Here is a 16,783-nt window from a genome sequence, read left to right on the forward strand (position 1 = left end):
CTGAAGCCTCATCAGAAATGGCCTCAGTGAAAGAGAAGCTGAAAAGAAAACATTCTTAAGGAAGAGAAAGAGAAAGAAAAGGTTGAAGTGTGCCAAATTTTACCTGAACTGAACTGAAAATCAGTGGCAACAGGTCTGATGGAGTCATGAATCCAGATTTGAAATTTCTGGTTTCAATCTTCATCTATATGTGGAAAGTAGGTCAGGAGAAAGGTACAACACGCAGAGGGTAGTGTTTGGCAGTGGTGTTGGGGATCTTGTCAAAATTGATCATCTGGTTCAGAAAACTGCTTTCCGATTTGCACCCGGTTGACAATAGCTTCAGTTTTCAGCATGTCAGCGATCCCAAACACACTGCCAATGCAGTAAAAGCATACCTGTATAAGAAAACACACAATTGCAGACCTCAGCATTATTGAAGGGATTAGTGTGGGATTTTCTTGAGAGAAAATGGAACAAAAGGCAGCCAACAAGAGCTTTGAATGTCCTTTAGGAAGCCCAGAGAACTATGCTTGAAGACTACTTAATGAAATTACAAGAAAACTTTCCTTAGATAGTTCAGGCTGTGCTGAAGGATAAAAAGTTGTCATACCAGATATGGACCTTTAATCTTGGTAGAATTGTACAAACTCTGATTTTTCCTTATATGTTGTATTTCAGATATTTCAGTAAATCACTATCATTTTCCAGCAAACATGTAAAGATATGAGCACGGCTCAAGACAAGTACTGTGTTTAAAAATCAAATCACAGTTAATGATGATTAATTGTGATAGTCTAGTCTTCTCTATTTTGACTGTTTACCAGCAACCTGTGGCTTGGCTGGTCAATAAAACCCAGGTGATAAGTAGACTACAGGGAAAAATATTGTCCCTGGCCTAAAGTTTATATTCATATACAGATGTGTGTTTATAGAGATTATCTAACACTAATACTGTTATGTTGGTAGCCACTAAAGACTTAACACAGCACATATGCAGTGGAACCCACTGGGATCTGCAAATAGACACTGATGTGCACAACTGGTGAAGTCTCTCATGGAGCGCCACCTCACAGAAACCAAATGAAAGAAAAAAAAAAAACATAAAGATGTAAAGTTTTATTGATGTCTTCATACAGCTGAGTGCAGATAGAAATGATGAGAAGCCACGAGTTTTTGTCATTAACTCTGTGGCGAACTGTTCTGTAGGCATGTGAAAAAAGAGCCTCAACGAATATTAAAATAAACAAACAAACAAAAAACTAGTGTATCCATCATTTCTGTAAATGCAAGTGGGATTCTTTAATTTAACTGCAAATTTTTACTTTACATTTCAGAACATCAAGATGTGCAGTGTTACAGCAGCAATGCAATGAAAATAGATACAGAAATATAGAATATGCAAAACAAAAAAACAAACGTAACACATACATATATATATATATTTTTTTCTTTGATGGTATTTTTTGTTTGTTTGTTTTTTTGAAGGCCTCATATTGTTCTCGTATAAAAACAGGGGCTCCCTGGTGCGCCTCCGCCAGCGCTGTGGCGACGGCATCAGAACACACAGGGTCGAGAAGAGAATGAAGAAGGCTCACAGTGTCCTACATTGTAGCAGCTCCCATAATCCGCATGGGCAGATTTTTTCATTTCCACCTGGAAGTCTGCCAATCCAGAGGATTTCTCCGCTGCTGACAACATTTCATTGCCCAGATGAGAGGACATATCCTAGTCCTACAAATAATATGGCTACCAACTGGACAAGCACCCACGTCTCCATTAAAATTAATGCAACCAAAAATGTTACAGTTTTTTTAATCTCCCTCAAAGATTAAAGTAAGGTTTCCTAATTTAGAAACATCAGTGAAGAATAGAGCATGACCTTTGCAGGGTTACACTCCTCTCTGACATCATCACTAATGCAGCGCAATGATATTTTAATAAAACATGCTTCGACTGTTTCAAGCGCATGTTCACTTATTCCATCACATCATTAAGTTGCTGCTTAATTTATCACGTCTCGGGAACTTGTTCTCGCTCTTTTAATGGGTGCAAAAGGACATTCAACCGCACCGCAGAAAAGTGCACAAGCAAAAACCTCTGCTGCACGCACATAAAGAGGACTTTAAAACATTGAAAGCAAACACATTTTTTGCATTTTCGTGTGTCCCTTGTCGTCTGTGCTGCTGACCTGCGCCTTAAAAGCTGACCAAAATTTCACAAGAAAAAGCACATATGGTTTTCGCAAAAGGCCATTTTCACAATTAAAAAAACAAACAATTTCTCCATCTGTTTTTTTTAACATAATGTGCTGCCAATGGACAAAAATCATGAGCAGAAAGCAAGAAAAATACACTTTGCTGGAATCCAATTTCTTGATTTTACATTAAAACACTGTTAACAAAGACACCGAAAAGAAGAACAATCACAAAATGATCACACGTCTTTATGTTTATGCTATTAAGCGTGGACCATCGCATCTCTGCCACATTCTGTGCTGTCCAGTTACCTACTGCATCCTAGTTCTGTCAGCTGTGTGTAGAAGCTTTTTAATGGCTTTTACGCTAGTATCTACTCAGTCAGGAAAAGTCCACAAGGAGACTAAAAGAAAGCCTAGAGGTGATAACAAAGTTTATATCATTTGTTGCCTCTCTTATATCTGTTTCCTTAGAGGAATCAAATCAAGATGAAACAAATGTCCACCACAACAACAAGAAGTAACAATAATTAAGCTGCAAAAAGCGTAAAAGGTTTTATTAACCAAGCAGTAACAAGATCCATCAGTTTCCTATATATATATATTTTTTTAATATAACATATCCATCGATTTAGACTTTTTTTCTGGCTTAGTGTGAGGCAATTAATACCAAACTCCACCTGACAGCAACATTTATAACGCCCACAGAGTGCTGCTCTCATTTGACTTCCCCTTTACATCTCAATATTTTATCAGCTGTGAACCACTTGGCTTAGAGAAACACCAGTGGACCGGGGCTGCTCACCAGCACACTCAATCATTAACACACATAATTACTACCCAGATGAGGAATTAAGGATTGTCCTTGAAGGTCAAACCCAGTCTCTGCCCTCACTGAGCACTCTGCTGGCATCCGCAGCTCAGTTGATTCGCCAGTCCTGGGCAGCTGTCCGACATTGCTATTAACCTGAGCAAAGCCAACCCACCCATAAAGCTGTTTGGGATATGGCAGCTGCTCAAGGGGCAGTGAGGTATTAAACATAGATTTACAAGAATGAAAATGTCCTCCATCCCTCATAATCTCCAGTCCTTCTACACGCAAGACAAGCCTCACGCACATGAACATACACACACTGACTTATGCAATGTTGTCAGAAAGCGGCATCGACTTGTTTAGACACACCCCGCAACACTGTGTGTGTAAACAGAAAGCATGCACTGCCACTTGTGAGCTGCTCAGGCTCATGCATAATATTTAGACAGTCTGCCATGTTGGAATACCTCAAAAATAATCAACAGCGAGGGTTGTTCTCGCCCACTTTGAACTCGTGAGCGTCCACCTCATTTCACCTCACTCCTTGGCTTCTCTGTTTCATTGCTTTTCAAACAGCAAGGAAGCTCACAGTGTGTACTGCACTGCCATGTTACTTAGGAATGGTTTTCCACAGCACATCAAAGCCTGTTTGGAGCTCACATCGACTACGAATACAGTGCAGCATTGTCATTATAAGGAATGCAACCAAGAAGAGCTGTTTTCAAAGAGGAGTCGAATAAAAGTTGATCTACTGAGGAGAAAACACGAAATGACAGCAGCTCATATCATTACAGCAGACTGATGCAACGGCACATCTTCTTCAGATAAGCAAACGATTTTGAAATCCCCTCTAACGTCTTAAGGGTTCGAATTGAACGGACACATGAACTTGTGTTTCCAATAAACACAGAGTCTTTGAGATTATGCAGACCACATAAATATGTAAAAATGTTGGGCTGGTGCTCTTGCCTTTGGGATTTGAAAGAAGCACCAGTCAGAATATTTAGCTTCCAGAGCCCAGCGGCCACACTGGTTTTCCTGCATCGGATCCTTTTAGGAATCAAAAGCACGGTCTTCACAGATTTCCAGAGCAGCCTTGGTCGCACCTCCAAACACTTCCACATTAGCATCAATCCAAGGAACCACGTTTCCGGGCATGTAAGCTGAACAGTTGGCCAGGCCCATGATGTCCACGGGCCGCAGTACTCTGTCCCACATGTTGAACTGGCTCAGCTCGCCCACAAAAGCCTGGGTGGCATCAAAACGGCCTCCCACAATGTCCTTCATAGAGAAAGAGAACAGAGCTGAGTTTCTAAAGGAAATGTAAACAGACTTTAATTAAAATTAATAAATTCTGTTTGATTTTAATCAAAATGCAAAACAAAAGCAAAAAAAAAAAAAAACCTAGACCCCACTGCAAATTCTTTTTAGTGTACTGCCACTTTAAAATATCCAAATGCTGTGCAATCTGCAATACTGTGCAATCTGCAGCAATCTCACCTTAAATGTATGAGTGAGGAAAAAAATCACCACCTCCTTAAGCTCCAAAGTAATGCACTATGAGTTAATAGTTCTCTGAGGAGATTTTACATCACTGTATATTTCTATTTATACACATAGCGCTGTCATGGAGTTAACCAGCGTAATAACTTGCTAACACAGCTCCCAGGGGTAAAATGTTGCCTTTTAGCAGTGGATGAGTGAGGTAATACTGAAAGGGCCACAATAGCGTGAGAAGAGCCTCTCTTCCTCCTCTTCCCTGCTCCCTGCTCAGAGCCTCTGGCGCTGAGCTTGGGGGAGAATACCCCCAGGGATGTTATTGACACAAGGAAAAATACACATGCACACACAGACACACATATACATGCACATACACCTGTTCTTTACCATCAAAGCTTCTCTATTGCTCTCACCTGCTCCTGGCCCAGGATGATCACCCCTCCAGGTTTAATTGGGTGCCAGGGGGCCAAGTTGTCCCCAGTGCCTAAACGCTCGCCATCCTGGTAAGCCTCCCAGAAACCATCTCTAGTTGTCCAGGTGATGCAAATGTGGTGCCAGCGCCCGTCACTCACTGACAGAGGGAGTTGGGCCACCTGATTGAGAATGAAGTGCGAGGTGTGAATGGCGTGAGCACAGTGAGGAAGGCTGAAGAACGAGGAGCAACGATAGGCAGATACAGTATAAGGGTGCAAGAGAAGTCGAGAGAGGTACAAGTGTAATTGTGGCATGCTAGAAACAAGGACACCAATTAGAAGGGCCGGGGCTTCAAAGAGACAACCCTCTGCAAAGAAATCCCCACATGAGCCGTATGACATATAAAATTTAGATTACCCAGGTGACATCAAGGGATAGAGCATCCTTCAAAGCAGTCAGATAGCTAACAGCAAAACAGTGTCCTCTTATGCTTTGTTCACAGATCAAAGAAAAACAACCGGTTATTTTACCAGCCAATGACATCATAGTCCTCTGAGGATACAGTGCGGCACATAGGATTATCAGTGTGTACTGTAACTCATTAGCTTTTTTTTATATAACCCTACAGGGCTGCTTTATCCTAATACCTAGTTGCAGATGTAGCTCCAGATGCAAATAAACCCGAAAAGATGGGCAGTCACTCAAAATAAAATTCGACTCACTTGCAATTACAGAAGCAATTGACCCTGTTAAGGACACCAGGCGTTACACTTCACCACAGGGAACACTGGGAAGGTTGTTATAAAGTCTGTCTGATTTGGAGCATTCTGGGCCACATGGACTGTTTAAAGATTCAGGTTGTAAAATTGAAAAAAACAAACAAACAAAAAAAACAACATTCGTCAATTATTCTGCAGCAATGGATTTATGCCAGCTGTGATTCTTTGTAGACACAGAGTTTCGAATTAAAGCACTATATCCACAGGGCATACTCTTGAGAATGACTGACTCATTTTTTAATACTACAAATGACACACTCACACCGTAAAACATACAATTTTGCAGTTATTACATAGTTGAAATGCATATTCTCCTCTTGGCTTTTTAACAAAAAAATAATAATATTTTGACTCGCTATAGCAGGAAAAGCATGCATGTTTCTCTTTTGTTCCATTTCTCTATAAGACAAAACAAGGAAACTGGAGCCTGGAAGGGGACACCTAAAATGAAAACCATTGTTGGTATCTACATCTATGCTTTTCCCTCTATGAGATGTCAAAATGGCCCGTGATGTGTTTTACTTAATGTTCAGAGGACTTTCTGTTCCTCATCTCCAGCAGGGTGTTGATGAGGTTCTGCAGGTAAGTGTGAAATGTTTTTAGAAGGTGACGCAAGAAAGAGCGAAGTCATTAAAGTGTCCGTATTCTACAGCAGTGATTACAGTGATGTTTGTCTTCGCAGACAACCCAACAAAAACGCACCAACTGCATGAATTTTTAAGGATATTTGGAAAAATCTGGACCCATCACACATTTGTACACTTGCCAACAAAACAGTGTTACTATTGTACAAGGCCAGCTGAATCCATTACTGATTAAACTCCTGGTAGTCCCATTTGAATGAAAAATTGAGATGCCACTGGCATCTTTTGAACATTGGAGGGGAGAAAAAACATGACAAAAAAAAAATCAACTTTTTTCCCCTTTTTCTGAGACAAAATATACGATGATGAAGATGCTGCTTTATAACAACAAAGACGCTCTCTCCCCCCATAACCAAGTACAAATACATAATACAGACAACGCTGCACTTTTTAATACTGTCGAGGCAGCTTTCTGCTTTCTTCTCAGTATGCTGCCAAATGAACAGCATAAACAATGTGCCCCAGAGGGCCCTGTTATCACTGCGAACAAGTTTAGCACATGGATGTGCTGCTGCACATACGGTTATCATATTCACCAGCCTCTCCTCGCTCTCTTCTGCTCTCATGCTTTCTGTCTCACTTCCTAACTTCCTTTTTTTTCTTTTTTTTCTGGCACCTTCTCATTTTTCCCCTCTCTTTACCAACTCCTTCTTACACTGCTCCATCACCTCGAGAGCTTGTTTAATTTCCACCCTCTTTCCCTCTTTTTCTCAGTCATACTCTCATCATTTTCTCCCACCATCTTTCTATTATCTGCCTGACTTGAACACATGTATAATGCATAGTGAAGGAAAAACTGTGGGTAGACCTGTCTGTGCCAGTAACACCACAAGTCAACAAGATAGTGGGACTATGATTGTTTCCAACGCAGGAAAAATATTATCATAAAATTCCCCAATTACAACAATGAGCTGTGATATCATAAGACAAAGAAGTGTTAAGTACTACATTGGATAATGTGTGTTCTTAGCTTTACACTAAGAACTTATTTCCCATGAAGCTTTGCTCCCAAGTTTCCATGTGATGTGAAGCTTGAACCCATCACAAAGAAAGCAACATTTAGCCTCAAAATTGTGTCTTTCATCAATAAAACAATTACAGGTCTTTTGCTTTATGACAAAATTGCATTAAATATTGATAAAAGTTTATTTGTTTTTTAACATTTTCTTATATTTTGGGTTAATTGCGATTACACTGTTTAACTACAATATAACCTCCAAAGAAAGCAAAGAGGACAATGAAGCAGATGAGCACATGTGGCAGCACAACTCCTCTAATGAATTACTGTTATTCGCGGGTGTGAGCGAAATGTGGGTCGATGGTATTAAATGTTTATAAGGAGCAAAATTAAATATTCAGAGCTAATGGTCAGCGAACTGCTTCTCGGCTGTATCGTTATTGTGCACACATGTACGTACAGAAGCTATGTGCTTGTTTTGGATCCCAAAGCCGGCTCATTCTTATTCATTCTTTGCATTTAATTAGTGTCTTTGCTGATCCACATTTACGCCCATCATTAGAGCCAGCTGTGTTGCCAGGAAAATACTAAAGGATTTAGAGCATCTGTCTTCAGAAAATCAGGTCAGTGTGAAGGATTTACTCTGCAGCATGAGCAAATGGTGAAATTTAAGTTCATCACAATAGACTTACCTTGTCATTGACTAGTAGCTCAATGGGATTGTTTCCCCATTCAATGAGGACTATCTCATTGGCCTGGCCTGGAACGCCATATGAAAATGGAGTTCCTATTCCCGGACTAGCGCTGGACTTGAGCCACATGCAGACAGTGAAGGCGTACATCTCTGGGAGGCTCTTCTTGATGCGTCCATACAGGTAGTTTGTACGGAGAGGAAGGGACACCTTGAAATCCTCAGGTGACTTGAAGGCATTATTATCTGTTGATAGATGAGGAACACTTAATGTAATATATTCAAAGTTATTTTTAGTGTGTCACGACTTGATAGTTCTGAGGATGACGACAGAAAAAAGAAGATAAGAAAGTGTGAGTCACTGTCACACAGATCACTGCTACTGTCTTGGTAGTCCAAAGATGAAATGCAGAGCTTTAAAGATCCATTTTCCACATTTTGCTTTTTGCCAATTAAGAGCAATTTCAAAAATATGTAGAACAATTGTAGAACCTTTGTGCTGTTATTCTTTTATCTTAACCTTTGCTGTGGAGAAGACTGATGAAGTCATAAGAAATGAAAAATGTATTTTTTTTAGAAGAAGAAGAAGAAAGTGTGTACTTTATTGTACTTTATTGAGCCCCGTGGGGAAATTGCTCTCTGCATTTAACCCATTCACTCAGTGAAGCAGTGGGCAGCCATTGGGCGCCCGGGGAGCAGTGTGTAGGGACGGTACCTTGCTATTTGCAGTGAAGTGGACTGATTTTGAAAAACAATTACAACTTTCCACTCAGTCCCACTGCATTTCTGTTTTTTATGTTTCTTGCTCTTCACTTTTCCCTTTCCTGTTCAAGCCAACTTTTTAACCAGTCAATATTTGACCTAGGCATACTGCCAGTGCATGCTGCTGCCTCTGTGTTTTCATGATCCTTCACCCTGAAAAGCCTGAAACATCTTAGATAGACACAAATTTGGGACCATAATTCTAGCCTAAAACAGGGAAGAGGTTTCATAGACAGTCACTACAAGATACATACAAGATATTTAATATGAGGTACAGCCTCCTTTGGAGGTGATGCAAACTGTCTCCCATCTGTTCGTGGAACGAACACGTGTCCGGATCTGTTGTTGAGGAATTGCTCTCCATTGCTGGATGTGTGCAGCCTGCAGCTGTGCAGTGGTCGCTCTGTGTGGCTAATGAGCACGTTGGGCCAGCAGGTCCCAGACATTTTCAGTGAACCATATGAAGACTAAATGATAGCCAAGAAACTGTCTGGATATGTTCTTGATTTAGAAAGATCTGTGCTATTCTGGCAAAGTGGGGGCAGGCATTGTCCTGCTGAAACAGCTGCAGGGTGGGGGGCTACCACAAGAATAGCACAAGCACAGGTCGGAGGTTGCACCTCTATCCAGTTAGATTTCCACCAAGGATAATCAGATCAGAGATGGTGCTCTCATAGGCATGCAAAGCTGTAGCAACGGCTTGGACATGCATGTCAGCATCCAACATGCCAACAGGCTGGCCTTGTTTGACTTCATTCAGTCACAGCACAGTGGCACTGATGACAGTGTTGTACAAACACTGTTTTTGTCTTCTAACATTTATGGCTTGAGCATCCAATAACTTCAACCAATTATTTTAAAATTACCAATCACAAATGATTAAAACCAACCAACCAACTAAAAACGACTCACAGAAGATATTTGGGCTTTCCAAGAGATTAAAATCATCTGATGAGACTACACCAGCAGTTGGTCACCAACTTTTCTTTTTTTTAGTCTAAAATGTTGGCATTCAAGTGATTAACCATGACGAGTAACAGTGCAAGTTAACAATTAAACACTAGCATTGTTATCTTTATGAGCTGGAACAGCCTGATGTTAGCATGCTACATTTGCTGAGTAGCATGAGCACTGAGTTTGATAGATTTGTAGGTGAAAAACTAAAAAAAGAAAAACCTTTATGAGTCCTATTAAATCATATCTGTACCAAATTTCACAGTGACAATGACTGCAAAGAAAACCTATATAACAGCAGAGGGGTGCAGTACAACACTATGTTCCCCCCCTTGCTTGTGTGACTTCTCTCTGAGTACTCCGGCTTCCTCCCATGATCCAAAGACATGGATGGGGTTAATAACAATTCTAAATTGGCCATAGTTGTGAATGTGAGAGTGAATGGTTGCCTCTCTGTGTTGTCACCATGATAGATTGACAACCTCTCTACTGTGCATCCCATGTTTCACCCTGTGACCACATCCCTATGGCCTTCAAAGTTCAAGTTTTCTTTTTTCATATTCAGGTAACAATGGCACACGGGCTTCATTTGGACAAGAAGTTTCCAAAGAGAGACAGAGAGAGAAAGAGAGAATAAATCTAATGGCCAGCTCTCTTGTAGTGGTCGGGACATTTTCAGATTTGAGTAAAACATGAATTTAGTGGATTGAGAGTGCCTAACAAGCAAAAGATCCCTGGGAAAACACACAAGACTCTGCCAAATAAAACATGTGGAGTGACCGTTTGTGAATAAAGGAGCAGCTGAAAGTGGCATCTTCTTCTAGTGAAACACAAAGTTAAAAAAATAATGTTGACGCAAAAAGAGAAGCCAGGAGAAATCAGGAACTATCACCTGGGGACCACAAATGTCTAGCATCGTGTTCTATTGATTACTGAGATGCCCGAGTCTGGACCAAAATGCTGAATTGACCATGAACCGGCAGACAGACAGGGGAACTGGCTGACACACTGCTAACCTTGGAGTCATAACTTGCTCCAGGCTTGTTTACCAGGTGTTTCCCAATCTGAGGAACACATCGCCGGCAGATAGTTCAAGAATTTAACAAAAAAGTTTCACCGTATAAAACTGTGAATAACTTAAGGATTTCATCATCTACAGTAGACATAATTATTAAAAGATTCAGAGACTCTAGAACTTCCTCTGCACTTTGAGACCCTTATAAGGCACAGCACGGCAAAAACACACTTTCCTGTGTTTTGTGGGTTGACTGATCAAAATTAGAAGCTCCCTTTTCTCCAAGTATTATTATCAGCTGTTGACAGCTGCTGAAAAGCTTTAAAGAAGATGTGAGGTGGCATTAAACGTGCTTCTGTGCCAAATTTGTAAACACTGTGTTGGCATCACATGGAAAGATTAGCATTTTCTTTTTTAGAAAAAAAAACCCAATTTCAATTTTGTCAGTTTAAAAATATCCTTTAAAAAAATCGTTGTTCTGTCATAAGTTACATCAATACAGGTTTTACAATATTTTCAATTTGTTTCCATTAAAATTTGTATGAAATTTCAACTTTTAAAATTGTAAATGCACAAATTTTCATCCACCAATGTTATTATGTTAGTGCTCCAATTCGCTTAATTCATTTCTGCTCAAACTCAAAGCTTGGAGCTAATTATTTAGCTGTTGGTCAGCTACATAAAGGAAAGGATAGTTGTGAAAATCACACATAATATGATTTAGTGGTTGATTTGCAGGAAAGTAACACATTTCAGTTTTCAAAGTGGTGGAATTAGAGTTTTACCTGTGCTGAGCACAATACTCTGGCCTTATACACCGCTAAAAACCACAACTCCTCTGGTTATATTGCGCAACTTTAGCACTAAAATAAGGCTTTACAATGCAGACCATTTTAGAATTAAATTGGTTTGACTGCTGAACCGGTCAAATCAATTTAACCTGCAGAATTAGAATGTGAAATGTAAAATCTAAAAATGTGCACTGAGCTTTAAGTCAATACTGCATATTTTACTTTAATGCACAGGGCAGATGATACCAAGCTATCACCAGTGTAAAAATCTTCACAAATCCAACTGACACAACAACACCACACCACAGCCTTGAAAATCGCTGTGGAATTGAATCGACATCTCTCTGGCACACATTTGATATAAATTGAACTAAATAAGTCTCACAATGTAGCATTTGTTGAAGGTCTATTGTACTGACTTGCAATATCATACATGCGGTTGTGTTATTCGGTCCACTGCCCATCTGAGCAATTAGCTTTAGCTACCCAAATCTATAGCTTGTATCAGACCCCTGACTCTATCAGCTAAACCTTAGCGGGGTGCATGCTGACCGTCTTCTACCGCTGCTCCATTGAAAGTGTGCTGACATATTGCATCGGTGTGTGGTTCTCCAGCTGCACCACAGCACACAGAAAGGCACTCCAGAGGGTCATCAACATGGCCCAAAAAATCATTGGACATCCTCTTCCCTCCCTGAAGGACCTGTACAGCACTCGCTGTCTCAAGAGGGCACGCAGCATCCTACGGGACTGCACACACCCAGGACACCGGGTGTTTAAGCTGCTGCCGTCTGGCAGGAGGTTCAGGCTGCTGAGGTCCCGAACAAATAGACTCAAGGACAGCTTTTACAACAGGGCAATAGCCCTGATCAATGTAAATAGCTGACCTGACTGGATACCTCCCTGGACTTTTTAGGGGGAGGTAACAATGTTTAAAACGATAACAATAATATTTATATTTATAACAAGGTGCAATAATAATTAATGTGCAATAATAACAGTGTGCAATACACATACACTTATTCTTCTTTTTTATACTAAGTTAATATACTGTGTTGTGTTGTTTGTTACGTTGTGATGTGTCATATCGTGTCGTGTTGTGTTATATGTAGTGCCGACGTAGGACAGTTTTTCCAATTTCATTGTACTACTGTACTATGTATGACTGTGCAATGACAATAAAGAGTTATCTTATCTTATCTTATCTTATCTTATCTTATCTAACAGGAAATAGGTGAGTGGCGGGATCATCTTCTAAAACAGCTTTCCTTCCAGCAGACATATTTTGTGGTATTTTAACATGTACCATCAAAGTGATACCCGGGAGTGTGGACATCTCTTGAACATTTCTTAAACTCATTAAGCATTCAACGTTGCTTTCCAAGCCTTATTTTCAAGACCAGGAACTTCTCTGAGAATGGCTCTGAGAAAAGGATCACTTTTACTTCCATCATCAGAAAAGTGCACAGGGATTGACTAATGAGTTCTAAATCCAGCAGACAACAAAAAAGGGGAAAAGGAAAAAAAAGTTTGGCATTAAATTTTGCCATGAAATTTCCCAGCACCCATTATATCACTTACTTTTTTCGAGCTCTGTGATCCTCTCCAGGAGGGAATTGAGCGCACTCTCGGTGCGTTGGCGGTGGGCTGCTGTTTCATTGTAGAGCTGGCTCTTCTCCTCCTCCAGCTCAGCCACCTTCCGGAGGAGCTGGGTCTCCAGCGCCCCCAAACGTTGCCGCAGCAGCTCCCTGAGCTCTGGTGGCAAGGGAGTCAGGGCCGAGACACCAGCGGTTGACACATTTGTGATGGGGAGACGCAAACTCTGCTGCTGGGAGATAGATAGATAGATAGATAGATAGATAGATAGATAGATAGATAGATAGATAGATAGATAGATAGATAGATAGATAGATAGATAGATAGATAGATAGATAGATAGATAGATAGATAGATAGATAGATAGATAGACATTTATATAAATACCCAGATTTGTCTTATAGTTATCTATATATTGATATCTGATATTCTTTTAGCACTATTGTTTTTGATACATCAATATCAACATGAAGACACTGATTGGTGACCTGCCATATATCTGTGGATGTTTTGGGTATTTTGGGTATTCGGTAGATTGCACAATGTTTGTCTCCAGGTTGTTTTTGGACTTAAGGAAACAGCTCTACAGCCTCATGTTTATAGGGGGTGCATGGTTTGATTGCAAAATGGTCCTCAGACATTTTTAGTTTCCTTTGCGGCCTGGTTCGCCATGGAATTCAGAAACCTTGTGGATTAATTTTTTTTTCTGACACAATGACACCATCCCAGAGCCTCAGTTGAAGAGGTTATTTGGTAATCTGAGACTGAAATCAGAAGCAAACAGTCACATGGTGCAACTGTTGATGTGTGTAGATGGCTTTGATATGAGATGCACATCCTACTCTAGACAGCCATATTGCTATCAGCAACACTGGTTTTGCAATAATCAGGATGTTAAGCAGGTCCAGATCAATAGATATGTGATTAAAATGCAATGTAATATGTATCCTTATGACTGCAATGCATCCTTCATCCAATCGGGGTATTGAAGCTTCCAATCAAGTGAAGAGGGAGAGGAGGGAAGGGAGTAGAGAGATAGATGGATCAGCAATGCAGTATACTGAATATAAAAATAGCCTTGAATTTAAAAACAGTATTATAACTGCTTATGGCATCAGGGCTGTGAGCTGGTGAAAAACACAGTGCGCAGTGACACGACATAAGCGACAAAGCCAGGGCTTATGTTAGCGTCTACTGCATGTAAAAAAAAGACAAAAAAAACGAACCCCCCCCCCCCCCCCCCCCCCACTTCACTATAGTTGACCTCACTAAATGTGATCTTTGAGCCTTGTAGAATTAAATGGGACTGAGCAGAGGGCTGGTGATGGTGCAGAACTCCAGAGCCAGAGCAGAACTCCCAGGCAAACAAGACAAACCATTAAGCATTTGATTTGATTTGAAAATGTAATGCTCTGATGCAGGTAAAATCTGGGGAAATGAAAATCATCAGCTGCCACGAATAATTAGCCACACGACCGCAAATAAAAGCGTATGTGGAACACATACACGCGGCACTCATAAATTATTCAAGGTTGCTTTGCAAATTCCTGCACCACATGTATGATTACACCTTTGACAAGATTTTTTTTTTGTTACTCATCTCTTATTGATGGCTCTTATGCAGTGGGTTTCGCCATCAGAGATATATTTTAATGATTAAAGGGGTATTGATGTGACATGGCCATTACGTGACCCTTTGATCTCCCGATTCCCCCGAGAGGTCTCCTGCGGCGGGGAATATTATCAGACGCGCAATGCTCTATAGTAATACATGATAGTAGGGGGGGTGGGGGGGTGGAAACGATGCAATGGTGCATCTTATGTTCACGGGGGGTGAGAGGGAAATAAGACAAAAGTGCTTTTCTTATGTAGCTACACAGCATGTTTCCACCTTACCTCCAAGTTCTCGAGCCGACCTTTAAGACTCTGCATGGTCTTGCCCAGTTGATCTATAGTTTCACTGGGGTCCCGGGGCAAGTCTCCCATGGTGTTCTTGCCGTACTCCTTCCGCCTGGAGCCCTGACCTCGGGACTTGCCCTGCGACGACTCGTCGGCTGCCGCCTCACAGCGCGCAAGCTTAGAGTTGAGCTCTTTGATGGTTCCCTGCTGGCTCACGATGGTCTCCTTCTGCTGCAGGATGGTCTCCCTAAGCTGGATGATCGTATTCCGAAGCTCGTCCTCCACTGGGCTGCTGCTCTGGACACGGTTCCCCGTAGGACCATACCCGCAGCCGGGCTCTGCGCCCGGAGGAATAGCGTTACATACAAAGCGGCTACCTGTAGCATCCTGGCTTCGCACCGCGCGTCCAGCGACTAGATACAACAGTCCAACTACTAAGGCCAGCATCCTGACAAGATAGACTACACAAATCCCACTGTAAAAAAGGGGAAAATGATCCTAAATTACGCACTTAACGCTTGAAAGTCTTCTGTAAAATAATAACAAACAAAAAAAGCCCAAACTTCCTACAACACAACTCATTCATTCAAATGGACATTTTTTCTGGACTTTCAAAGTGTAGCAAGAAGAAAGAAAAAAGGATGAAAAAAGATCAAACTTCATCTACAGTGTAACCATGGCAAAAAACTAGATCAGAATCCGCAGTGAAAAATCGTAACAGCAGACATCCACCAAACTCACGGTCCTCTTAAATAAATAGATACCAGCAAATCTAAATTCTTTCTGCAGATGGTGCAAGAAAAACAGGTTTTGATAACTCCTTTACTGGGAAATGAGTTGGAGTCTATTGAGTTGTTATCATCACAGAGAAAGAAAAAGAAATGGAAAGGGGGAAAAAACAAATCGGGCTGCAGAGAACTCAGTTTTGCTGTCTTGCCTCTCCGGTTGGTTGGATTGTGAGTGAGTGGTGCTGAAAAGACAGCGACGCTGCTCAGCCAGATTATTATGGGGAGGTGCGCACTGGCGCATCCGCTCATCAGTGGAGCGCTCAGGTTATTCAGCTTCAGCCTACGTCATCACTGAATCCTAGTGGAGCGGGTCCGCGCTCCAAGTGTCTCTCATTGAGTTTTTATGACCTGTTTAGAAGCGCCGAAGCTTAAAGATGTCAAAGCTTCTTTTTTTTATTGTGTTTCTTTTTATTAAACAAACGCACCAATAGGGAATGCTTCGCCTCTCAACGACCTATTATGACCTATTAGAGCCTATTATGGAATACACAGGAAAATGTCCCCACTGGGAATAAACATGTACCACAGACTCAATAATGTGACACCCCCTGACGGATTTAATTTAACAGCTGTCGTGATCTTGCGTCGGCTCTTTCTCTCTCTCTCTCTCTCTGACCCACAGTGTCTCAGCGTTGAAGTAAGCGTTTTTTCCCCAAGGTGCTCTAACTGTAAGGGCAAACATTAAGATTAAAACACATTTTCCCTATTCACACACTGATAATATTGAAAGGGGTTTTCATTTCTTACAAAATAAAATATCCAGTGACAGACTGTTAAAATGGGATAGTTAAAGGTGTATTTGCACCAAAAGTTACAGTGAATAAGCCACTGGTTTGTTATTGAAACTTCATGCTATTACAGAATATAAAGCATAAAAGGGTGTGCTTCTTTTCAAGTGTTAATCCTCAGTCATTTCTCTCTGCAGGGGGTCTATCTTTGAGTCCAAGCTCCACCAATTTAATGAGGCTACACTCTCTCTGTTAGATAGAAAAAAAAAAGATA

General features: G+C 41.0%; 1 protein-coding gene across 2 annotated transcripts; it reads right to left on the bottom strand.

Annotated features, from left to right (window-relative positions):
* Positions 1-223: 223 nt before the first annotated feature.
* nptx2a (neuronal pentraxin 2a) lies at positions 224-15,977 on the bottom strand. Of its 2 annotated transcripts, none has more exons than XM_086289086.1 (5): positions 14,991-15,977; positions 13,080-13,323; positions 7,978-8,222; positions 4,904-5,083; positions 224-4,271 (listed from the first exon to the last, which is right to left on the bottom strand). In XM_086289086.1, the coding sequence occupies exons 1-5, from the start codon at positions 15,438-15,440 to the stop codon at positions 4,044-4,046; spliced, it is 1,347 nt and encodes a 448-aa protein (XP_086145212.1). In that variant the 5' UTR covers positions 15,441-15,977; the 3' UTR covers positions 224-4,043. The 2 variants fall into 2 exon arrangements, with proteins under 2 accessions (XP_086145212.1, XP_086145211.1); XM_086289085.1 differs by having other exon boundaries at positions 13,080-13,326.
* Positions 15,978-16,783: the final 806 nt, after the last annotated feature.

Source organism: Aulonocara sp. 'chitande type north' Nkhata Bay, linkage group LG4 (genome assembly GCF_057382095.1).
Source record: "Aulonocara sp. 'chitande type north' Nkhata Bay isolate Kocher_YH1m ecotype deep benthic linkage group LG4, A_spYH_male_GT1.1, whole genome shotgun sequence".
NCBI classification, from domain to species: domain Eukaryota; kingdom Metazoa; phylum Chordata; class Actinopteri; order Cichliformes; family Cichlidae; genus Aulonocara; species Aulonocara sp. 'chitande type north' Nkhata Bay.